This window comes from Schistocerca cancellata, chromosome 3, assembly GCF_023864275.1.
Source record: "Schistocerca cancellata isolate TAMUIC-IGC-003103 chromosome 3, iqSchCanc2.1, whole genome shotgun sequence".
Classification (NCBI taxonomy): domain Eukaryota; kingdom Metazoa; phylum Arthropoda; class Insecta; order Orthoptera; family Acrididae; genus Schistocerca; species Schistocerca cancellata.
This window is the reverse complement of record NC_064628.1, coordinates 198,368,543-198,394,374: the sequence shown is the minus strand read 5'-3', so window position 1 is coordinate 198,394,374 and position 25,832 is coordinate 198,368,543. Positions and strand designations below refer to the sequence as shown.

The 25,832-nt window shown below is 40.9% G+C and overlaps 1 protein-coding gene across 1 annotated transcript in view; it reads right to left on the bottom strand.

Moving 5' to 3' along the window:
* The window catches only part of LOC126174816 (gem-associated protein 5), a 313,470-nt gene that overhangs the window by 154,059 nt on the left and 133,579 nt on the right, over positions 1–25,832 (bottom strand). The window contains exons 10-11 of the mRNA XM_049921193.1: positions 15,655–15,772; positions 4,665–4,858 (exon numbers count right to left, since the gene is read on the bottom strand). Of these exons, the coding sequence (XP_049777150.1) occupies positions 4,665–4,858; positions 15,655–15,772 (312 nt within the window). The remainder of the gene's footprint in view (positions 1–4,664; positions 4,859–15,654; positions 15,773–25,832) is intronic.

Sequence of the window (25,832 nt, the reverse complement as noted above, 5' to 3'; positions counted from 1 at the left end):
GTACCAGCATCTTCCCTTTGGAAGCGCATCTGTTTCTGCATTTTTTCAATACTTTCTTGAACAAGCTATGTTGAAATTTTTGTCATGTTTAAATTATTTGGATGACATCTCTGTATCCTGACAAATGCTGGAGCAGCATCTCAAATCTCTTTTTCTAGTTTTAACTGGCACAGGGCATAAGTCTAATTTATAGAAGTGTTCATTTTTCAATACAGAAATTGCATATCTGGGACATTTCATTGACATCCATGTCGCTCGCCCGTTGACCGAGCATTTAGTGGCCATCTGGAAATTGCTTCCTCCTAAGGATGTATGGGACCTTCAGCCAGTTCTGATAAACTGACCTATTATATCAAATTTATTTGGACTGCAGTGCAAATTGATGCTCCTTTGAATCACGTCCAGTGTGAAAATGTTCCTTTCCAATGGACTGGAGTATGCAAACTACCATTTAAAAAGTTGAAAAATCCACACTTAATTACGCATGTCTTATTCATTTCGATACTAAAAAATATCAGTAGTGCTTGCAGTTGATGCGAGATCATAGGGAGTGCGGACAATTTTATCTCACAAGGTTGGAAACGCTGAATGCCCCATAGCTTTCGCTTCGAAGACACTGAATGAGGCCCAAGACAGTTATAGTCAGCTGGGAAAGGAAGCCTTAGCCACCATCATATGTGTCATGAAATTTCATCAAAATCGGCATGGTTGAAATTTCTCATAAGGGATCAAAAGCTGTTGTCTGCTCTTATTCATCCGATGAAAGATAAGCCTGATCATACAGCATGAACCTGCAACACTGGTCACTACTTCTGCCCAATTATCAGTATGAAATTTTCTATCGCCCTACTGCACAGCAGCAAATGCAGACACTCTTGTCTCATTTACCTATGGGAAATGATCAGGAATTCAATGCATCAGAAGCTTCTTGTCTTCAAACTGACCAACCTAATATGCACACGCAGCAAGATTTTACCATTGATTGTTGAGAGATCACACAAGCTACTGAACGAGATCAATCACTACAATTGCCCAAGTATTACATTTGGATGGGTTGGCCCGTAATCTGGAAACAATTCCAGATGCCAAAGTAAGCAAATACTATGCGCAATACAACAGCCTTTCTCCTCAGAATGAACAAACAATTCATGATTACCACTTCACTGCAACAACATGTTTTGAAACTATTACGTAGAAGACACTGGAGAATCATTAGAACTAAGCAGCTAGTGCACCAGCACTGTACATGGCTTGAGGTGGACGAGAAAAGAGAACAGATGACTGCTCCACAGTCACGTGTTCATTGATAACCAAGCAGTGCCATGCCAAAAATTTGTAAATTGGCTTCAACCTGACAGTCACTGGAAATGCATAAGCGCTGATTTTGCTGGTCCTTTGCCAAGTACATGGTGGGTGATTACCATCGATGCACACAGTAGATATCCATATCTCATTCTAATGAATTCGACAACTAGTGCTATCATTTGCTAGATGGTGCAAATCTGTTTTCATGTCCAACTTGTGGCTGCCTAGGCCTGTTAGCCGTCTAGTCTGATGATAGCGGCAGTTTGATGCAGTTGTTTCACTCAAAGTGACCTTGTGACTGCCATTGTATTTCAATGGAACATTTTATTCCAATTGACAAACATGTTATATTTTTACAGTTTAATTTTTATTCTTGTGATTTTTTCAACTTGACAAGAGCATTTTTGCTCAGATGTTTTTCACCTATGGTGTGATTACATGTAAGTACACCGTTTGTACAATATATTGAAGTAATCCTATTAATTATATTGTATTTTTGAGCCATGTCATTATATTTTTTAGATAAACCTATGTAATTTTTATTCTGATGAAGACAGACTTAGAGCTGTCGAAACCATGGTCAATTTGACAACGATTTTATGCAGCCAAGGTGGCTATACGTACATTCTGTAATTAAACACCGATCTTTCATTTTTTTAAATGTTAACTTGTGGCTTCTTTTTCTTGTTTTCAACTCTTAATACAGCATAATTGTGTTTGTACTAAATGAAGTAAGTTATTTTTTCTGTAATTAAATTTTAATTATTTTATTAAACAATGTCTATTCACTATCTAAGGTATTGCATGGCTGAGTGTACACAGATCTACCAAGACTCCAGCGACCTGGCAGCCTCATTAACTCTTCACATCACTGCCATTTACTGCTGGCCCTTACACTCCCTAATGCCTTCTATATAATCAAATATTTAACTTTCTAAACCATTTCCTCTTGGCATAAATGATGACAGAGCCAAGTAACCAGTTAAATTGTTCAAGGTAGGGAATTATGCCTCGAGATATTATTCGTCTATGGTCTAGATAAGACAAACTGCATATGAGGAAAACAATGACGAACTGCATTCTCCACCATATAAGTATAAAGCAGAAGATTCTCACATCAAGTCTGCATCTGCATTGCTTCCACTTAATATTTCTACTGTTGTTAAAGCTTGCACAAAATCATCAATCAAATGAATGTCACATTAGATCATCTAAATCCTGACATGGTTGGAGGGCCCTGCCCTTAATGCTCCAAATGTTCTCAATTGAGGAGAGATCCAGTGACCTCGCTGGTGTAGGTAGGGTTTGGCAAGCACGAAGACAAGAAGTACAAACTCTCGCCATGTGTGGGTGGGCATTAACTTGCTGAAATTGCAAGACTGTGATGGCTTGCCATGAAGGGAAACAAAATGGGGCATAGAATACAGTTCACGTACCACTGTGCTGTAGGGCTGCTGTGGATGAGAACCAAAGGGATCCTGCTATGAAGAGAAATGGCACCACAGACCATCATTCATGGTTGCCAGGCCGTATGCTGGGCAACAGTCAGACTGGTACACCACTGTTGTCCGGGACATCCCCAGACACATCTTTGGCTTGGAATCTCATTGACTGGAGTAGAACTGTCTTTGGTGATGAGTCCTTCTTCGAACTGAGCTCCGATAACCAGCAAGGATATATCTGGAGACACACTGGGCAGCGGTGGGATACCAAACTGACTGTTGCCCACCCTACAGCCTGACAGACAGGAGTAATTGTCTTGTGTGCCATTTCATTTTATAGCCCCTTTGGCATCCTAGCAACACAACAGTTTATTGACTATCTTCGATGTCCCGTTTTTTTGCCCTTTGCGGCAGGCCATACTGGGCTTACATTTCAGCAAGTTAATGTGCACATGGAGAGAGGTTCTACTGTTGTCTTCAGGCTTGCTAAACCCTATCTTGGCCAGGAAGGTCATTCAATAACTCCCCAATCAAGCATGTTTGGAGCATTATGGGCAGGGCCTTCCAACCACCTCAGGATTTTGATGATCTATGTGCCAGTTGGACAAAATATGGCATGATATCTCTCAGTAGGAAATCCAATAAGTCTATCAATTAATGTTAATTTGAATAAATGCTTGGCATAAAGACCAGAGGTAGACCAACACGTTACTGATGTGCTCAATTTCTGAAGCATTTTCTCTTGAATAAAACATCCATTTTTTTCAGAAATTGTAATCATTTGTTTGTCTGTGCATGTACATCATATCTATAGATTTCCGTACCATTTGTATACTCCCTTTGTTGTACGTAGTCTTCTTTATTATAGTTCAGAGTTATTTATATCTACATGTATTTGTTAATAAATTATGCATCTATTAGTCATCCACAACATCTACCTTGCAAGTCAGCAACCTGATTAACCACTGACTGTTTATCTGCATAGTTTAATTAGCACATGAAAGGTGAAAGATGATGACTACTGAATATTTTAATAGCTTGACTCAAATACTAGTGCTACACACTGCTCTGTTACGTACATTACAAAAGTCTCTTAACAGTAATTCTCCTGGTGCACAAAAATTGTACTCTCGTGTCATTACTGTTCCACTCACAGTGTCATTCTCTAATGGACAATGTAGATGGCTAGCAAGGTCAGGAGTGTGCTGCACACTTGTTCAACAATCATTAATTTACTCTTAATACTTTCTTAGCTTTTCAGATTGTCTTTCAAAATATTTGTAACAAGTGTTTATACTTAAGAGACCACAGCAACAATATGCCAAACATAAAAATGGACAATCTATGACATACTAATGAAGAGCATGGAGTACAGCTGGTCTTTTCTACACGAACATCTGTAGACAAAAACAGCCCCAAATATAAAAAAAGATCACTGCAGATGCCTCAAATGATTTGGCAAAACATATCTGAGTAATAAAAACAACAAACTATAGTTAAAAATACAGCTAATCATTCACAAAATCACACAAACCAAGGATTGATGAGCACTGGAATCAACATTGTTAGTGTCACCAATGATCACATTTTTGCAAGTGTAAGTGACAAAAAGGAAATCAAAAATCACACAACATTGCAAAGGATTGCATGAGACCTTCTCAATACTACGATTAGTCACAGTTTTGTTTACATCCTCGAGCATTTAACATTTAAACTTAATGTTCTTTAAATCAACCTGAAAAAATGTTATGATAAACTCTGCTCTTACACAAACTTGTTTTCCATCAATAAAACATCTTCCATTTGGTTAAAGGAATGGAGTGTGATGATTTTGGACACAATAGGATAATGCAGTGATACACGACTCATTAAATACACCACATGAACGTTGCTCTTTTCTTATAAATAATTACATACCTTCCAACAGGCGCTTTAAATCATATACTTTAATTACTGTTTCATTAGATGCAACTGCCAACCAGTTTCGACATACTGAGAATTCTGTATCAGTATAGGTGCTAGCAGGATGCCACGCCAAAGACTGTATTGCTTTCTTATGAGGGTAAAGTCTGATTTCTAATAAATCAGGAATTTTCCAGACTTGGACAGACCTGCAAAAAGTAAAACAAAATAAAACTCAATCTGTATGGTGATTCTGTACGGTACAGTTATTATACATTATTTGTTTTATTCTCTTTATTTGTTATTTTTTATGCATATTTACTACTTACTATTCACTGCTTCCTATAATCTTTGACCAAAAGAAGACAGTGCTTACTACATTTACATGTCCCACACCTTTTTCTTCAAGTTTTCTTACACACACACACATTTTCACCAATGGGATGCTCCGATCTATTAGTGGTATACTTCCGGGTGTACAGCCAATTTGTTGTTTCCATTTTATGCACTATTTTCGACAACCTTCCCTCGATGTGTTAGTTAACAGAAGACTATCTGAAACACTGGATCACAGTGTAAATAGGCAACTCAGAAGGTACTCAATGCATAGAGCTCTTAACACTCTCACAATGAGTGACTCGCTCAGTAATTACATCAACAAACAGTACAGGGTGAGTCAAAAGTCCTTGGACACCTTCACAAGTTGGAAGATTAAAGGGAAAATTGAAATGTGATAATGGGAACATAGGTTTGACGTGGGGCTGTAACTTTTGGAGTGAATGTCATTCATGGCCGCCATGTTGAAATCCACCATTTTCGATTCAAGCCATTTTTTTTAAATGGGGAGGGAGGTGTATGACACACCAAATGACACTCGCTTGAGCTCTGAAATCGAGTGATGTAATTTGTTTTTGTCCATCTTGTACAGTTTAGAAGTTATTAATGTTCAAAGTTACCTTGATACATGTGTTGTAGCAGTCGGTATGAAGGTAATTTCCCAACTTGTCTTGATTGAAATGTGGAACACGGATAGTTCTTTTCTCAAAAAAATCGTACAGGTGGCAAGACTTTATGTTATCAATTTGAACCTACTGCAAAACAACAAAGTGCAGAAATTCTAATGAAGGGTCAACAGCCATGATGACATGACTGACATTCAAGCCGATGTGACGCCAGAGATGAACAAGATTCCAAAGAATTACTTTTCTGACAGTTTCACATGCTTGTAAGAATTTTCTGCGTGTTGTACTCAGACGAAGGGAACTTTGTTGAGTATCTACAACATTCAAACACCATTTTAATGCTTCTCTATGTTTTATTAATCCAGTCTCGACACTTTTTGGACTAGTGCATTACACGAATCCCTGTGAAAAAGTCAGTACATTTTCCCATCCCAGAACAGTCCCGAGGAACTAACAGTATAACAATAACTATTGATATCAATAATTTAATGATTTAGTCAACTTCACAAATAAATGTGCAAAATAATGCCAAAGAACTAGTGTGCGTCACAATGTAAACTATAGTAGTTTTCTTGTGCAAGGCAATTCAGTTTGTTCCATTGCAAATGATAAAAATCAAAATTTTTGCATGAATTTCATTATTAGTTATCAATAGCTACGATGGAAATGTGAGTAACCTAGCCCTTGGAGTCCAGATAAAACCTGTAATCCTACTAGAAAAAAAGTTGTCCTCAAAGGAATTTTTAGAGGCTGAATAATTATTTAAGACATCTTAATACAACCACAAGAAGAAAAAAATTACACTACTAATCTTTAATTAAATAGCAAAACTAGTTACATGAGGTTCTAGGCTTGCAGCTGGATGACACTGACATCTTACCATATTTAGGCCCCTGGGGTATGACTCGTGGCTAGAGGTTGAGAGTAAATGTAGCATTGGCAAGGTGAAGAGATTGGTCTGCTTAGCCATAAAATGCAGAATTAGCAGCATACCAACTGCTGTGATGGTGACCATGCTGATCATGCCCCTCTACACCTTTGGATTACAATGGAGGCTACAGCAGAGGCATTGTAGTGATGTATTGCACAACACTTACAGAACCTGTGACGAAGCAAGCTGTTTGCCATCTGCCTCCTTCAATTCGTTTTTTTTTTTCACTAATTACCATTAACATGTGTGAATATAATCTGTGTTTTCATAAAAGGGAAAGGTTCGCCCTCAGTTTTAAAGAATATAACACCAAATCTAATCTTGTGCTTAGTTTTATGTAGGTAATTGGTTTACTAATTCATATTGACCATTACTTGTTAGTATCTTTTGTTGTTGGGGGAAATCAATAATTGTCTCGCAACTTAAATTCTACTTTTGACCTACAAACAAACATAAATTCTGTATTCATTATAAACATTTGAAGGAACAACTGATACTAATCTTAAAGTATCTATTTGGCTCTATTTGTAAACGTGTTAGCAAAACCATCCCTTCATTAATTCCAAAGTAGTTAACAGTTTTGTCAAAAGTATTGTTTGCGTACTTATATTTGTTAATTTCATGATTTAAACAAATAATTCGAACTACCTCTTTTAGTACAAAAAACTGTTAAAAAAGAACAAATTTTTCAATGCATTCAGTTAATTTAATGAGTTAAGTTTTAATTGTAATTTCTGTTAAGTTTCAGTACCTATTATTGTGAGCATAAATAAAGGCCCAATTTTTGGTCAAAAAATAGTCAGCCCACAGCCGAGTTTCAGATGAGGAACCTCTGTTGGTTAGAATGACAACAATGCATCAACTAAACAGTGAAATAAGTGTTATACCAATAGGTCGTGTGTTAAAACAATGACAATGTCTGCTCCATACGTACCTTTCTATTCTTCAAGAACTGTATACTTTGTGATTAGGTTTTTACTGCTTGTAGATGTTCTATAATAAACTATTGTAGCAGTATGCGGAAGTTTGCCTGCAAACTATTAATGTGGCTCATGGAAAGTTAAACAATAGTGCACTGGCCATATTAAATGTGTATATGGGGTAGTTGTGAAAAGTGGAAGTAAAAGACTGTAAAATGCAACTGAGCATCTGTCACCTACATCATTTAAAGTAGTCTGTACTCGAGTTCCACACCCCATTTTTGAGCTAGTACATTGACACCGAGGATCAACAAATGAAGAACTAAATAAAGCAGGTAGAACTGCTACAAACCAATGAATGATGATCACCACCAGCAGATATGTTTTAGTTTGAACAGTGTGTTTAGGCTTTTATATTCTTTGGAAGTTTCAATGGTTTGGGAATGTAATCTGATCTGGTTGGAAGCAGCATTTCTACAGGGCATGACAATAGCTGCTTTATTATGATCCATGGTATTTGCTGATTTATGTGGTTTCTTCCAAGCACTCTCATCCTGGCTCAGAGATGCACCACAGATTAGATTAGATTAATACCTGTTCCATAGATCATGAATACGACACTTCGTAATGATGTGGAACGTGTCAGGTTAATAAAAGATGTCTGTACAAGATATTACATTACACGAAATATTGCATGACATTAATGTTTGCATGACACTGATGTTTAAGTTGTTTTTTCCCCCTTAATTTATATCTAAAAATTTAGCCAATGAATAGAAAGGGTTGTCATCTAGAAATTCTTTTAATTTATTTTTAAATGTTGGTTGGCTATCTGTCAGGCTTTTGATGCTGTTTGGCAGGTGACCAAAGACTTTTGTGGCAGCATAATTTACCCCTTTCTGTGCCAAAGTCAGATTTAACCCTGCATAGTGAAGATCATCCTTTCTCCTGGTGTTATAGCTATGCACACTGCTATTACTTTTGAACTGGGTAGAAGCTTGCACAGGATAGAGTAGCATGGAGGGCTGCATCAAACCAGTCTCAGGACTGAAGACCACAACAACAACAACAACAACAACGAGGATGAAATGATGATGAAAGACACACAACACCCAGTCATCTCGAGGCAGAGAAAATCCCTGACCATGCCGGGAATAGAACCCGGGACCCTGTGCGCGGGAAGCGAGAACGCTACCGCAAGACCACAAGCCCCACATACCATAGAGCAGTGAGTGCCATGATAATTGGCATTATGTCACAAAAACAAGAGAAGATGTTAAACTTTCATTAAGATTTTGGAGACCTGTCACTTTATGTAGAACCGAATGCATGAAATACTATATCCCATGTACTGGAATCAATTATTACAAAATGTTAACATTTATTGAAATGGAAGAAGCGCATCCAGACTCGACCGGTACTAGGGAAGAACATAAAATATTGTGGTTGACTGTTCGTTCCTAAGATACTTTGCATTTCCCCACAGGAAAGGCAATGGATAATCCATACCTAAATATGTGTCAGCACATACGAAAATTCAGAAAAATTATGCCCCTTCTGTGGTTATGAAGAAATGTTTGTGTTTCTTGATTAACAATGAATCATACTGTAAGAAAGACTCTCTTCTGTTACTCTTAAAACTTAGTTAATTATGGCATGCCACACACTATGATGTTATTTTAAAATCCATTCACGAGTGGTTAATCGTGGAGCGAGATCCGATCATTCAATGTCGCTACAAAAAACTTTTATCCCTTGAATCTGCTCAAAAATCTCACTGTTACAAAAAGAAACCAATTTATACCACCACTCATTTTCCTTTCTATAAGAGGGTCATTGAGAAAACCAACATATCCTCAGATACAGCAGAACTTAACATTTTAAATAGAGGTCTTAAATATAATATCTCAACTTGTCTAGATCAGACTACTGTTAATCAACTGAGTGTGTGAAAATTGCCATAAACTATTAACAGCAGTCATAGAAAGAAAAAGAAAAATAACCAAAAATTTTTTTTTGTAATGTAAAACTCCGCTGATTCTTGTATCACATCAAAAACAGTAAATTCCAACCTAGCCATTATACAAAGTATTATGAGTTTTCAAAATGACAGTTCATTCTTGGACATCATCCAAAGTTGTCAGTCTGCATTTTTAAAGTAAATGAGTAACATCTATGTAGGACGTGCTCTCGTTGTTTACTCACATCACAATTATGTACATCCAATATGTGAAAATACATGGACTGACAACTGTGAAACTCAATAATTTTAAAACAAGTACTGTGGACTGTCATTGTGAACTGATTGAGTTATTGTTAGACTCAATGACTCATTTGATGGACTCACTTAAATGAACCACTGGAATGTAACTGTCTTTTAACAGGAACAATACTAAGTGATAACTGCAATATTTTCAAATCAAAAGGAACTGTTTACTTCATTCTGTAATTGAAAATGTTACCACTGTTATGGTGCATGCTAGCCTGAAGACCTGTGTTAATAATTTGTTTGTAGTGTAAAAACTGGACACTGTAATTAATAACTGAACTTCAAAGGAATTAAATGTGTGCATTATCATCATCTAAACTGTGGTGTCATGTTGTTGTGGTCTTCAGTCCAGTGACTGGTTTGATGCAGCTCTCCATGCTACTCTATCCTGTGCAAGCTTCATCATATCCCAGTACCTACTGCAATCTACATCCCTCTGAATCTGTTTAGTGTATTCATCTCTTGGACTCCCTCTACGATTTTTACCCTCCACGCTGCCCTCCAATGCTAAATTGGTGATCCCTTGATGCCTCAGAATATGTCCTACCAACCGATCCCTTCTTCTGGCCAAGGTGTGCCACAAATTTCTCTTCTCCCTAATTCTATTCAATACCTCCTCATTAGTTATGTGATCTACCCATCTAATCTTCAGCATTCTTCTGTAGCACCACATTTCAAAAGCTTCTATTCTCTTCTTGCCCATGTTTCACTTCTATACATGGCCACACTCCATACAAATACCTTCAGAAACGTCTTCCTGACACTTAAATCTATACTCGATGTTAACAAATTTCTCTTCTTCAGAAACACTTTCCTTGCCATTGCCAGTCTACATTTTATATCCTCTCTACTTCGGCCATCATCAGTTATTTTGCTCCCCACATAGCAAAACTCCTTTACTACTTTAAGTGTCTCATTTCCTAATCTAATACCCTCAGCATCACCTGATTTAATTCGACTACATTCCATTATCCTCGTTTTGCTTTTGTTGATGTTCATCTTATATCCTCCTTTCAAGACACTGTCCATTCCGTTCAGCTGCTCTTCCAGGTCCTTTGCTGTGTCTGACAGAATTACAATGTCATCGGTGAATCTCAAAGTTTTTATTTCTTCTCCATGGATTTTAATTCCTACTCCGAATTTTTCTTTTGTTTCCTTTACTGCTTGCTCAATATACAGATTGAATAGCATCGGGGATAGGCTACAACCCTGTCTCACTCCCTTCCCAACCACTACTTCCCTTTCACGTCCCTCGACTCTTATAACTGCCATCTGGTTTCTGTACAAATTGTAAATAGCCTTTCGCTCCCTGTATTTTGCCCCTGCCACCTTCAGAATTTGAAAGAGAGCATTCCAGTCAACATTGTCAAAAGCTTTCTCTAAGTCTACAAATGCTAGAAACGTAGGTTTGCCTTTCCTTAATCTTTCTTCTAAGTCGTAGGGTCAGTATTGCCTCATGTGTTCCAACATTTCCACGGAATCTAAACTGATCATCTCTGAGGTTGGCTTCCACCAGTTTTTCCATTCGTCTGTAAAGAACGGACATTTTGGTTAGTCTTACAAGGCCAGATCAGTCAATCATCCAGACTGTTGCCCCTGCAACAACTGAAAAGGCTGCTGCCCCTCTTCAGGAACCACACGTTTGTCTGGCCTCTCAACAGATAACCCTCCATTGTGGTTGCACCTACAGTACAGCTATCTGTATCGCTGAGGCACGCAAGCCTCCCCACGAACGGCAAGGTCCGTGGTTCATTGGGGACAAACACCATACCATACTCAATTAGATTTTCAGCTATGCCATGATCAAGAATGGTGCTAACTAGGAGAGGCTACAAAATCTAGGTAAGTTCTGCAGCAAGGTCTGCACACAATTACAAGAGATTTATTCTTCAGTAACAACTCACAAGCATGTTTCTAGGTTCTGATCTATGCAAAACCTTCGTTCAATATTTTTCACTCTGTGTTCAATTTTTACATATGTGAATATTTTTTGTAGATCATGTTCGGTGCCTTCAATAAAGTGTTAGAGAGAGACATCTCTTTCACTCCACCACAGCTTCAACTATATTTACTTTTTTGCAATTAGTTTCACCAGAGCCCATTTTCAAGAGATACCTTTTTATGTCAAACTCAGTCTCCCAGAATCATAAAAGTTATGTTGCAAAATGCAGATAAAATAATGTTTTGCTTATCATGGAAAAAAAAACTATTGTAATCAAACAATGGAAAATCCAGGATGGAATGTACAAACATTATGAAAAGGAAAGTTGCATCTCACCATGTAGTGGAGATGCTGAGTCGCAGATAGGCACAACAAAAAGACTGTCAAAATATAAGCTTTTGGCCATCAAAAGACTTTATCGAAAATAGATGACCCCCCCCCCCCCCCCCCCCCACACACACACACACACACAAAGTGCGCCTGCATGCACGCACAGACGTAACTCACACACGTAATTACAGCCTCTGGCAGCTGAAGTCACACTGCAAGAACAGTAGCACTTTGCATGATAGGAGTGGCAATTGGGTGGAGGTAAGGAGGAGGCTGGGGTGAGTAGGGATAGCAGGACAGGGCTGAGGGACAGTGAAGTGCTCCTGGGGAGTGTACAAGAGTGAGGTGGAGAGTGGGTAGGGCAGCTAGATGCAGTTGAGAGGTTAGACGGAGGGCAGGGAAGAGGGGGAGAGGTGGAGGGTATGGGGTGGATTGTAGAAACATAAAAGGTAAAAAGACTGGGTATGATGGTGGAGTGAAGGCTGTGTAGTGCTAGAATGGGAATAGGGAAGGGGCTGGATTGGTGAGAAAAATATCTAACAAAGGTTGAGGTCAGGAGGATTACAGAAATGTAGGATATATTGCAAGGGGGAGTTCCCACCAGTGCAATTCAGAAAAACTGGTGTTGGTGGGCACAGGCTGTGAAGCAGTCACTGAAATGAAGGATGTCTTGTTGGGCAGCACACTCAGCAAAAGGGTGGTCCACTTGTTTCGCCACCAACCCTACCAATCAGACTCCAACAAAGACCAATGTTGAACTTTGCCTGACTCAGTTCAGTCCTCCAGTCAACCGTGATCCACCCCCACAGCCCCCAAATCACCCCCTGTTAACAGAACTTCTTAACCTCGAACCTTGCCTCACCATCATTTCTCAACATGCAAATTAATCTTACATCCACAGAATCAGCAGCAGTCGACCATCTAAAAACAGATCCCAACCTTACGATCCTATCTGGCGACAAAAGCTCCACCACTGTTGTTTTCAACCACAAAAGGATTCTGCCAGCTGTCAAGATACATCTACCTACAAACCTCGCCACAGTGACCCCATTCCAGAAATCCAGCAGGATCTCCAGTCTTTCCTCAAATTCCTTGAGCCCATCCCAGAACCTCTCACCGGAGTCCATCTCTCTCCTCACCCCTACCACTCCCTGCACTCCTACCTTCTACATGCTTCCTAAAGTCCATAAACCCAACCACCCAGGACACCTCATTGTGGCCAGTTACTGTGCCCCCACTGAGATAGTCTCTGCTTTCATAGACCAACATCTTCAGCCTACTACCCGGAAACTACTCCCCTATATAAAAGATACCAACCATTTCCACCACCAACTCTCCACAGATCCTGTCCCTATACCACACAGTGCCCTGCTCATCACTACAGATGTCATCTCCCTTTACACTAACATCCCTAATGCCCATGGCCTTACCACTGTTGAACACTATCTTTCCCAACACCTGATGGATTCCAAACCAACAGCCTCCTTCCAAGTCACCATGACCAGCTATATTCTCACCCACAATTACTTCTCCTTTGAAGGCATTACCTACAAACAAATCTGGGGTATGGCTATGGGCATTCGCATGGCACCATCCTATGCCAACCTTTATGGACTACCTAGAGGAATCCTTCCTGAACAACCAGAATCCTAAACCTCTCACCTTGTTCAGATTCACTGATGACATCTTTGCATTCTGGATAGAGGGTGGGGGACACCCTATCCACATTCGTCCAGAACCTCAACAGCTTCTCCCCCATTTGCTTCACCTGGTCCTACTCAACCCAACAAACCACCTTCCTAGATGTTGACCTCCACCTCAAAGATGGCTTCATCAGTACCTCTGTCCATATCACACCTACTAACCACTAGCAATACCTCCACTTTGACAGCTGCCACTCGTTCCATACCAAGAAGTCCCTTCCTTACAGCCTAGCCACCTGTGGTCATCGAATCTGCAGTGATGAGCAGTCCCTCTTGAAATATATCGAGGGTCTCACTGGGGCCTTCACAAATCATAATCATCCTCCCAACCTTGTACAAAAACAAATCTCTCATGCCTTATCTTTCCCGTCTCCCAGAACTTCTCAAAGTCTCACCGTATGGCCACAGAGGAGCATTCCCCTTGTAACTTTGTACCATCCAGGACTGGAGCAACTGAATTACATTCTCCACCAGGGTTTCGACTACCTCTCGTTGTACCCTGAAAAGAGAAATGTCCTGCCCACTGTCCTTCCCACACACCCCACAGTGGTATTCCACCGTCCACCAAACCTACACAATATACTCGTCCATCACTACACAACCCCTGCTCCCAACCCCTTACCTAATATCCCTGTAATACACCTAAATGCAGGAACTGTCCCATACATCCTCCTGCTACCACCACCTACTCCAGTCCCAGCACAAGCATCACCTATCCCATCAAAGGCAGAGCTACCTGTGAAACCAGTCAAGTAATCTACAATCTAAGCTGCAACCACTGTGCTGCATTCTATTTGGGCATGACAATCAACAAACTGTCTGTCCACATAAATGGCCACCAACAAACTATAGCCAAGAAACAAGTGGACCACCCTGTTGCTGAGCACACTGCCCAACATGACATTCTTCATTTCAATGACTGCTTCACAGTCAGTGCTGTAGGGATCCTTCCCACCAACACCAGCTTTTCTGAATTGCACAGGTGGGAACTCCCCCTGCAATATACCCTACATTCCCTAACCCTCCTGGCCCCAAACTTCGTTGGTCATTTTTCTCACCCATACAGCCCTTCCCTGTTCCCATTCCAGCACTACTCAGCCCTCACTCCATCAATGCATCCAGTGTTTTTACTTCTCTCCTTTTCTGCATCTAATCATTAGCATGTTTCCTACTACATCACTTGATCTTTCTCTACCAAAATATTTACACAAAGCCCCTATGTTCTCTGTAATCTGGCTATGTGCAGCTTTGCTTTCATCACACTGTTACCTTAATATTACACCTATTCATCTCCCTCATCCTACATTTTACAAATTCTGTACCTTTGTCTTTCTCTTGTTACTATTTCCCAATTCCCACTGTCTCTTTCCCTTTAATCAGTCTAAATAAAAAAGAGGCATTTCTAATGAATCATTCTTCTCTACTCTATCATTCTGTTATTACTCTTACACAATCCACAACTTCTTGAGAGAACCTCACCAAATTCTTCATTTGCCTTCATGCAAGTGAAAGACCAATGCACAATTCTCACATTACTGACTAATCTATCACAAATTCAGTATTTATGAAACACTACACAGATAACTACTTAAAGGGAGATTTCGTGACACAGAAAACAAGAAAAAAATTAAAAATAACTACTGTAGTATGCTGAACAACAGTATTATGCAGCAGCTATTATGAAAAGTATTCCAGTGAATCAAAATAACAGAGTATTCTGAATAGTAACCTGTCACTAATTCACAGTTAAGAGTATTTTTTGCTAGAATCATTCAAATCACACAGCAGCAGCAAAAACCAGAGAGGAGGAAGTCAAAAGTACTGTGGTATCTGCTAACTGTGAACTAATTTTTGCGCATACTCGTCCATCAGAAAGGAACAGAAACTTTGGGAAGTGGTGATTAGGTTCACATTTACCTACTAAACATGCAAAAATAAACTTACTAACCCATCGTCATTACCAACAGCCAACAAGCTGCACTCGGAATTCCAGGAGACTTCTGTCTTAGAGCCTTTATTCTGTAGACTGCTTTCTTTTCTCAGTTCAGAATTCAGGAGATGTGGAGCTAAAGAAAAAAGGAAAAGAAAGTACAATATAAAATTTTGTTCATCCTGTTGAAAAGGCAAGATGTGTTTTTTTTTTTTTTAAATATCTGATCCATAAACACTTACAACATTGACAAGCGAAGAGGACAAATCATACGACGGAGAACATGAAATCTTCTAAGACACAAAATCATTCTAATTTTTCCAATTACATTAAAATTCTGCAGAATTAGTTATATACGAACTGCTGCTTCACAGAACAAATATGACTGATATGACAATAATGTAGCTGCATCTCAGCAGCAAGGTAGAATGCATCCAAGTCTGTGACATAGTGCTGGTAGACGCATCATTTTTATTACAGTGATGGGTAGCTCCTATGGAGGTAAAAGATTTGTCATGGCATTACTATCTGTTGATTAGCCTGGGCCGGGCAGTCTGTGGATGGTTTTTAAGGCGGTTTTCCACCTGCCTCAGCAAATGCGGGCTGGTTCCCCTTATTCTGTATCAGTTACACAATGTCGGCAGTTGCTCCGCAAACACTTTCTCCACGTATGCGTACACCATCATTACTCTACCACGCAAACATTGGTGTTACACTCGTCTGGTGCGAGGCGTTCCTGGGGGGTCCACTGGGGACCGAACCACACAATAACCCTGGGTTCAGTGTGGGGCGGTGGTGGGGTGAGTTGACTGCTGTAGCCTGTTGTGGGGTTGCGTACCACTGAGGTGATGAGTGCTGGCTTGGGGGAAATGGGCAGGGGGCAGGGGGTAAAGTCCGCAATGACCACTGAAGAAGCCTCCCTATCATTTCTAGGTTGCCAGTTCCATACAATACAATACAATACAATCTGTCTGATTAAAACATATCATTTATCTTACCTTTGAATGCAAATCTACCCTCGTTGCAGTGTTATGGTACTCATTCAATGCTGGAATGCACCTATCTTGGTGAATTTCATTGGTGAAATCTTTTATGATTATCAGCCACGTTGTGGCATTGTGCTGTTGCAAAGTTGTGGGGTGGGGTGGGGTGGGGTGGGGATGGAGTGTAAAGTCTGCACTGACACAAGTCATACTGCAGAAGAGAGGGGAACAGCAACAGATGTAATTGGAGATTTTATAAAAATTTCAATAATCAAAACAGGAATGACCACACCCTCATTAACAATCAATTTCGTTCTCCTATGGAGGAGCTGAGGGTGATGATTTGATGGTAGAAGACTGTCTCCATTCAGTTTAAAGAATACATCCACTCTGATTTATCACAATTAACTTGCTCACATTCATTAAAATCCCATGAAAGCACTTTTGATTAAAATAAAAAAATAAATAAATAAAAAAAAAATAAAAATTATGAGGATGCAACAAATAATAGGACTGCCAAATAAAATGTGACAGATGTTTGCTGATTTAACCAAACTACCTAGAATTATTTCGTTCATAGACTGAGCAAGCTTCCTACAGCAAGAAGTGAAATGCTTGTACAATATTCCGAATGCAAAGATCTGCAGTTAAATAAAAATGTTGAGTGCTGGCTTGGGGGAAAGGGGCAGGGGGGGGGGGGGGGGGGGGGGTAAAGTCTGCAATGACTAATAAGCCACACTGCTGAAGTTAAAATTTATCACAAACCTAACTAGATAAATGTTTTCTTTTGAATCTAGGATTTTCAGAGTGAAATTTTTAATTTTAAAATTGTTTTATCAGGGTGGAAATTATAGGAAAAATCACAAATCAGTCCCAAAACACATTTCTTCTCCTGACAATGAAAAACATGAAATAACACACACAAGTTTATAGCATAACATTTGAGCATTTGACAAACCACGCACCAATGTTTTCTACATTATATGAAGTTTCCTGGGGCATACACATCCTACTGCATACAAATTATGTACAAACCAGCTGAATTACTTAACGTGTATAGTAATATTTCCACACAATATCTATAATGTAAGCAAAAGACAACAGTTACCTCAGACATTCTTGGAATGGAGAAGAAGGTGACATCGTGAAAATGATGCCCTGTGCCAGCCATAAACATGTACCACCTCATTTGATCACTCACAGCCTTCTATATATCCATTCCATGGTCTGCAGTATTTTGCTTCAAGTTCCGAAAGCATCTCACTACATCGTAACACTAGACAAATGTGAGATGTAGAAGTCCCAGTGGTCAAAAGTTTGTATTATTTTAGTGGGACATCCGCATATACACAGACACGGATGGATATGTGTGTGTGTGCGCGAGTGTATACCTGTCCTTTTTTCCCCCTAAGGTAAGTCTTTCCGCTCCTGGGATTGCAATGACTCCTTACCCTCTCCCTTAGAACCCACATCCTTCCGTCTTTCCCTCTCCTTCCTCTTTCCTGACGAAGCAACCGTTTGTTGCGAAAGCTTGAATTTTGTGTGTATGTTTGTGTTTGTTTGTGTGTCTATCGACCTGCCAGCGCTTTTGTTTGGTAAGTCTCATCATCTTTGTTTTTAGATATATTTTTCCCACGTGGAATGTTTCCCTCTATTATATTCAAATACAAATTCTGTATTAATTATAAGCATTTGGAGGAAAAACTAATAGTAATCTTAAAGTATATAATTGGCTCTATTCGAAAACATGTTAGCGAAATCAGCCCTTCACTAATTCCAAAGTAATTACCAGTTTTGTCAAAAGTATGGTTTGCATAACAATATTTGTTAATTTCATCATTTAAGCAAATAATATGGTCTAACTCTTGTAGTAGAAGAAACTGTTAAAAAGAACCAATTTTTCGACGTATTCAGTTAATTTAATGAGTTAAGTTTTAATTGCAATTTCTGTAAATTTAATTTCAAACAATGTGTAGTTTCAGTACCCATTATTGTGAGGATATAAAAGGGCCCGATTTTTCGTCCCAAGACAGTAAGTCCACGGCCAAGTTTCAGACGAGAAACCTGTGTTGGTTAGAACAACAATTGTTACATAATCAGGCCATGTGTTAAAACAGTGACAGTGTCTGCTCTATACGTATCTTTCTGTTCTTCAAGAACTGTGAACTTTGTGGTTAGGTTTTTACTGCTCGTAGATGTTCTAAAGTAAACTATTGTAGCAGTATGTGGAGGTTTGCCTGCAAACTATTAATGAGGCTTATCGAAAATTAAAACAATAGTGCACTGGTCATATTAAATGTATATAGGGGGGTTGTGAAAACTGAAAGTAAACAACTGTGAAAAGCAAATGTGCACCTGTTGGTTAAATCATTTACAGTAGACTGTACTGCACTTTCACCCCCTATTTTTTTAGCCAGTAAAGAAGGCAAACCATCACAACCAGACAAGAAGTCTATTTTTAAGTCCTTCTTCCTCATAGTCTCTAATCCACTGATACAATCTTCTATTAATTTTTGAATTACTAGGAACATGCATCTTATTGCTGTATTTCCTATTCTTACAGCTAGCAAAGTTTCTATCTGGACTGGTTGTGAGTGGGTACCTACGGCTCCAATGATCTTACAAGTTCATATCGGCACCATCGATAACTCTGGCCTCTGGGATAGGTGATTAAATAATTTGTTGGAGATTGCATTTATCGAAGCTTCGGTATCCATGATTACTCAGATGGATATGTCTATTTCGGCACGGGTCGCTGATACAGGCACTTTATTACAAACTCGTTCCCCAGGATTTACATCTTCCATTAACTCCTCAATGATCCCCATTCCATTGTTGTATCTAAAACAGTTTACAGGTGATTGCTTTCGAAATTGTTCATGGGTTTGCTTCATACTATTTATTTCTTTTCTGATTTCTGTCTGTTCCTTTGTCAAAGTAGTCACATCAGCTAATACTTTAACAAAATCTTCCCTTGTGGGCAGTCCGTTCATTTTATTGGTTATACCCTTTACTTTCTCCGCTAACTCTGCCTGTTCTGCAACTAAATTACTCACAGTAGTGGTCAGGTTTGTTACTTTAGCCACTGTATTTGCCTGTTGCACAGCTATGGTTTCTGCATTTGCAGAAATAGCCACCTGGGCAACTGACATATTTGGTTGCTCAGCGAACAGTTTCGCCTATGTAGCAGACATGTTGGACTGTTCCGAAGCTAAATTTTCAACTGTTGTTGAAATATTTGCTTGTGTAGCAGATATGTGAGACTGTTCCAAAGCTAAATTTTCAACTGTTGTTGAAATATTCGCTAGAATAACAGACATATGAGACTGATCTGCAGCTAAACTAGCTACGGTATTCATCAAAAGTTTCATTTGGTTTAAGAGTTTGGCCACAGGATCTTTGGATTATCCTTGGCCAGCATCTGCCGATTGCCCTGTGTTTTGTTCATCACCACTGGGCTGCATATTCACTTCCTGTGTGACGTCCAGTACTATGTTCCTTGTTTGTGGACAACTTCTCCATCTTCGGTGCATCGTCCAGCCTCACCACAGATACTCAGCAATTGCAACCGACGATCAGGCGGTTGGAGGAATGGTCTTGCACCACAGGTTTTAAATTCTCATTAGAAAAAACAGTTTGTGTTGATTTTAATCGTTCCCGCTGTCTGTTTCATTTGCCCATTTTAAAACTGGGGGACACCGTTCTCGCTTTTAAGGAAAAGGTGTTGATGATGATGTTTGGTTTGTGGGGCGCTCAACTGCGTGGTTATCAGTGCCCGTACAATTACCCAATCTTTGCTCAGTCCAATTTCGCCACTTTCCTGGATGATGATGAAATGATGAGGACAACACAAACACCCAGTCATCTCGAGGCAGGTGAAAATCCCTGACCCCGCCGGGAATCGAACCCGGGACCCCGTGCTCGGGAAGCGAGAACGCTACCGCGAGACCATGAGCGGCGGACTTAAGGAAAAGGTGAAGTATCTGGGTCTTATCTTTGATCAGACGCTAATAGGTTGCCACACCTTAAAGAACTGAAACCGAGATGTCTCAAGCCCTTAAACATCCTAAAATGTGTCAGTCATAGGTCTTGGGGAGCTGACAGAGTGTGTCTGTTCCAACTTTATATGGTCTTGGTTGGTGTGACCCCGGTTTGAATTTGGATGACAGATTTATGGGTCAGCAAGGCCGTCATATGTTAAAATGCTGGTTGCAGTTCACCATGACGGTATTAGGCTGTCAACAGGGGCCTATCGCACGAGGTTTGATCATCATGTGAGTGTTACGGAAATGCTTCAGGAACTCGGATGGGAGTCTCTGGAGGAAAGGAGGCGTTCTTTTCCTGAATCGCTACTGAGGAAATTTAGAGAACCAGCATTTGAGGCTGAATGCAGTAAAATTTTACTGCCACCAGCTTACATTTCGCGGAAAGACCACAAAGATAAGATCAGTGAGATTAGGGCTTGTACAGAGGCATATAGGCAGTCTTTTTTTCCCTCGTTCTGTTTGGGAGTGGAACGGGGAGAGAAGATGCTAGTTGTGGTATGAAGTACCCTCCGCCAAGCACCGTATGATGGATTGCGGAGTATGTATGTAGATGTAGATGTAGATGTAGCCCTGTTGTTAGTTTGTGTGCAGAGGCTGGTGAGCCTCCGCTGTCTATTCGACGTCTTCTTCTCGTGGTATGCCAAGCATATAGGGCATTGTCCATTCCTACATCACCAGCATCCAGTTACATTGTTCGGCCACCACTGGAACGGCTGTTCAATCATCTACCACAAGGAACGTGGCCATTTGGGATCTGTGCAAGGGATAGCCTTCAGTTATTACAGGTGGGGAGCATTCAGGTCCAAAGCCAGGGGTGCAGTAGGGTCTCCCCATGGCTACTACCAAGGGCCAGATTGCTTTTAGAACTGACTGCTTACAAGAAGCACTGTACCCCAGACCACGTTTTTAAAATAAAATTTAATAAAATTTTACATAGCCACACATATTTTATTGCCGTCTACACGGATGGTCCTAAGCAGGGAGATGTTTTCAGTTGTTCCGTCGTGTTCCCCGATATTGTCCTCAGGATAGGGCACCCAGAGGAGTTTTCAGTTTATTACGTGGAACTGTTTGCTATCCTGAGGGCAGTGGAGCATATGAGACTGTGTTGCGACAAAAATTTTATCCTCTGTTCTGATTCTCAAAGTGGCCTCCTTGCTGTTGGGCAGATGTACCCAACAGATCAGATGGCGCTACAAGTGCAGGATCTCTCCCTCTCTTCAAAGACAAAACAAGGTTAGTCCTTTTTTGCTGGGTTCCAGGGCACATAGGCATCCAGGGAAATGCACTCGCTGCTGGTGCTGCTGCTGCTAAGGAGGTTTGCTCCCTTCCTCCTGCTGCCCGCTGTTCAGTACCTCTGCAGGCTGTCACTTCATTTGTGACTAGGAAGGCCATATGTTGGTGGGAGTCTCAGTGGCTGGAAGTGAGGAACAATAAACTACGTTCCATCAAGACTTCAGTGCGACCGTGGATCACGTTCTTTCGCTCGCAACGGTGTGAAGAAGTAGCCCTTATTCAGCTTAGAGTGGGACATTGTCCATTGACACATGGCTTCCTCATGCATTGGGAGGAGTCTCCAGTATGTCAGAGATGCAGGGCACAGCTGTCAGTATGACAACTTTTAACTGAGTGTGTTTTATATTATGACCTGAGGGTTCAACTTCCACAGGATCTTCCCTCTATTTTAACTGATAACAAGGTGAGCGTTGTTCGTGTCTTAAAATTTTGTGTGGTGTCCAGAATTCTTCCTGAAATACTGGGTGTAAGATCTTAATGTGTCAGAGTGGCTGGGTCACGAATTATGTCTAAGTCGTCATCCAGCCACAGTTATTTGTACATGATTTTATTTAGTTATCCCGCTGTCTCTCACTGGGGTTTTGTTACGAGCTTTTATGAACCTCACCTTCTTGGGATTGCTTTATGTTTCCTGTGGTGGGATCCAAAGTAGTTTTCCAGTTTACTGATCTTCTTCCATGGATTGTGAAAATCTTCTTCGATATAACATTAATGCAAGGGCGCTGATGACCTAGCTGTTTAGCACCCTCCACCATAAATCATCATCATCATCAACATTCTATGCGACCTACATCCGACGTCAGGCAGCCACGATAATGCGGGTCCATCACATATGAACTTCATGCGGTTCTATTCTGCAGCAAAGGCAAGCACAAGAATGGCACGCTAACTCACTGCACACATTAATCTGGTCTTTGCAGATAATGACTAGGTTAGGAATATTTGTAGATTTAGTTATTGTATACTTTAGTATATGCAGAGTGATATATGCTTCTCTCTCTCTTTTTTATTGTTTTTTTGTTTTCTTTGTTTTGACATGTTCAAATTGTGGAGAGATGTTCTGGAGTATAGAATCTGATGTGTATTTTCATGGGGCAAAGCTGAATTGTGTCCAGAGTAAAGTAATTAAAAAAATAGTGAACAACTGAATTCTTATGGTTAAAAACAGATCACCGTTTAAAATGGAGAGGGAACAGGAAGCGAATTTGCAGCCCAGTGGTGATGAACAAAACCCAGGGCAAACGGCAGATGCTGGCCAAGGATAATCCAAAGACCCTATGGCCGAACTCTTAAATCAAATGAAACTTTTGATGAATACCGTAGCTAGTTTAGCTGCATATCGGTCTCATATGTCTGCTACACAAGTGAATATTTCAACAACAGTTGAAAATTTAGCTTTGGAGCAGTCTCACATATCTGGAGGAGGAGCTGGCCACTGTTCGCGAACAGCTGAGCGTGTTGATGGCCGCGGTCAGCCGTCTTCAGGCTGCTGCCTCGGAGTGTAGCGGCAGTGGGGAGTCTGGTGCATCGCAAGGTACACCCCAGGTGTTACATGCTTCACCCACTGTCCCTGCTGTCGAGACATCTTTGCGGGTACCGGGCACGGTTGGGCCACCCTCTCCCCAAGGGGAGTGGCGGGTTCAGCGGCGTTCGCGGCGCACGAGGCGGAAGGTCAATGTGGAGGCTGGCCGTGTGGCATCGCCCGCTCTGCCTGTGAGGGGACATGTGGCTGCTCCTTCAGCAAGGTCCGAGCAGGCACACGGGGGGAGGGGTTTATTAGTTATTGGGAGCTCCAACGTTAGGCGGGTGATGGAGCCCCTTAGGGAAATAGCGAGAAGGTCGGGGAAGAAGCCCAGTGTTCACTCTGTCTGCTTGCCGGGGGGTCTCATCCGAGATGTGGAGGAGGCCCTACCGGCAGCGATAGAGAGCACTGGGTGCACCCGACTGCAAATTGTTGCTCATGTCGGCACCAATGACTCCTGCCGTCTGGGTTCAGAGGTCATCCTCAGTTCGTACAGGCGGTTGGCAGAATTGGTGAAGGTGGAAAGCCTCGCTCGCGGGGTGGAATCAGAGCTCACTATTTGTAGTATCGTTCCCAGAACCGATCGCGGTCCTCTGGTTTGGAGCCGAGTGGAAGGCTTAAACCAGAGGCTCAGACGATTCTGCGGAGATCTGGGGTGCAAATTTCTCGACCTCCGCTATCGGGTGGAGAAATGTAGGATCCCCCTGAATAGGTCAGGCGTGCACTACACGCCGGAAGCGGCTACAAGGGTAGCGGAGTACGTGTGGAGTGCACATGGGGGTTTTTTAGGTTAGAGAATCCCCTCCCTAGGCCCGACAAGACGCCTCCTGAGACGCGGCAAGATAGGAGTAGGCAAAATGCAACAGGGAATAACAATATTAATGTGCTAATAGTAAACTGCAGGAGCGTCTATAGAAAGGTCCCAGAACTGCTCTCATTAATAAACGATCACAACGCCCATATAGTACTAGGGACAGAAAGTTGGCTGAAACCAGACGTAAACAGTAATGAAATCCTAAACTCAGATTGGAATGTATACTGCAGAGACAGGCTGAACAGTGAAGGGGGAGGCGTGTTTATAGCGGTAAGAAGTGCAATAGTATCGAAGGAAATTGATGGAGATCCGAAATGTGAAATGATTTGGGTGAAGGTCGCGGTTAAAGCAGGCTCAGACATGGTAATTGGATGTCTCTATAGGCCCCCTGGCTCAGCAGCTGTTGTGGCTGAGCACCTGAAGGATAATTTGGAAAATATTTCGAGTAGATTTCCCCACCATGTTATAGTTCTGGGTGGAGATTTTAATTTGCCGGATATAGACTGGGAGACTCAGACGTTCATAACGGGTGGCAGGGACAAAGAATCCAGAGAAATTTTTTTAATTGCTTTATCTGAAAACTACCTTGAGCAGTTAAACAGAGAACCGACTCGTGGCAATAACATATTAGACCTTCTGGTGACAAACAGAACCGAACTATTTGAAAAAGTTAATGCAGAACAGGGAATCAGCGATCATAAAGCGGTTAAGGCATCGATGGTTTCAGCCGTAAATAGGAATATTAAAAAGGGTAGGAAGATTTTTCTGTTTAGAAAAAGTGACAAAAAGCAGATTTCAGAGTACCTGTTGGCTCAACACAAAAGTTTTGTCTCAAGTACTGATAGTGTTGAGGATCAGTGGACAAAGTTCAAAACCATCGTACAATATGCGTTAGATGAGTATGTGCCAAGCAAGATCGTAAGAGATGGAAAAGAGCCACCGTGGTTCAACAACCGAGTTAGAAAACTGCTGCGGAAGCAAAGGGAACTTCACAGCAAACATAAACATAGCCAAAGCCTTGCAGACAAACAAAAATTACGCGAAGCGAAATGTAGTGTGAAGAGAGCTATGCGAGAGGCGTTCAATGAATTCGAAAGTAAAGTTCTATGTACTGACTTGGCAGAAAATCCTAAGAAATTTTGGTCTTATGTCAAAGCGGTAGGTGGATCAAAACAAAATGTCCAGACACTCTGTGACCAAAATGGTACTGAAACAGAGGATGACAGACTAATGGCCGAAATACTAAATGTCTTTTTCCAAAGTTGTTTCACAGAGGAAGATTGCACTGTAGTTCCTTCTCTAGATTGTCGCACAGATGACAAAATGGTAGATATCGAAATAGACGACAGAGGGATAGAGAAACAATTAAAATCGCTCAAAAGAGGAAAGGCCTCTGGACCTGATGGGATACCAGTTCAATTTTACACAGATTACGCGAAGGAACTTGCCCCCCTTCTTGCAGCGGTGTACAGTAGGTCTCTAGAAGAGCGTAGCGTTCCAAAGGATTGGAAAAGGGCACAGGTCATCCCCGTTTT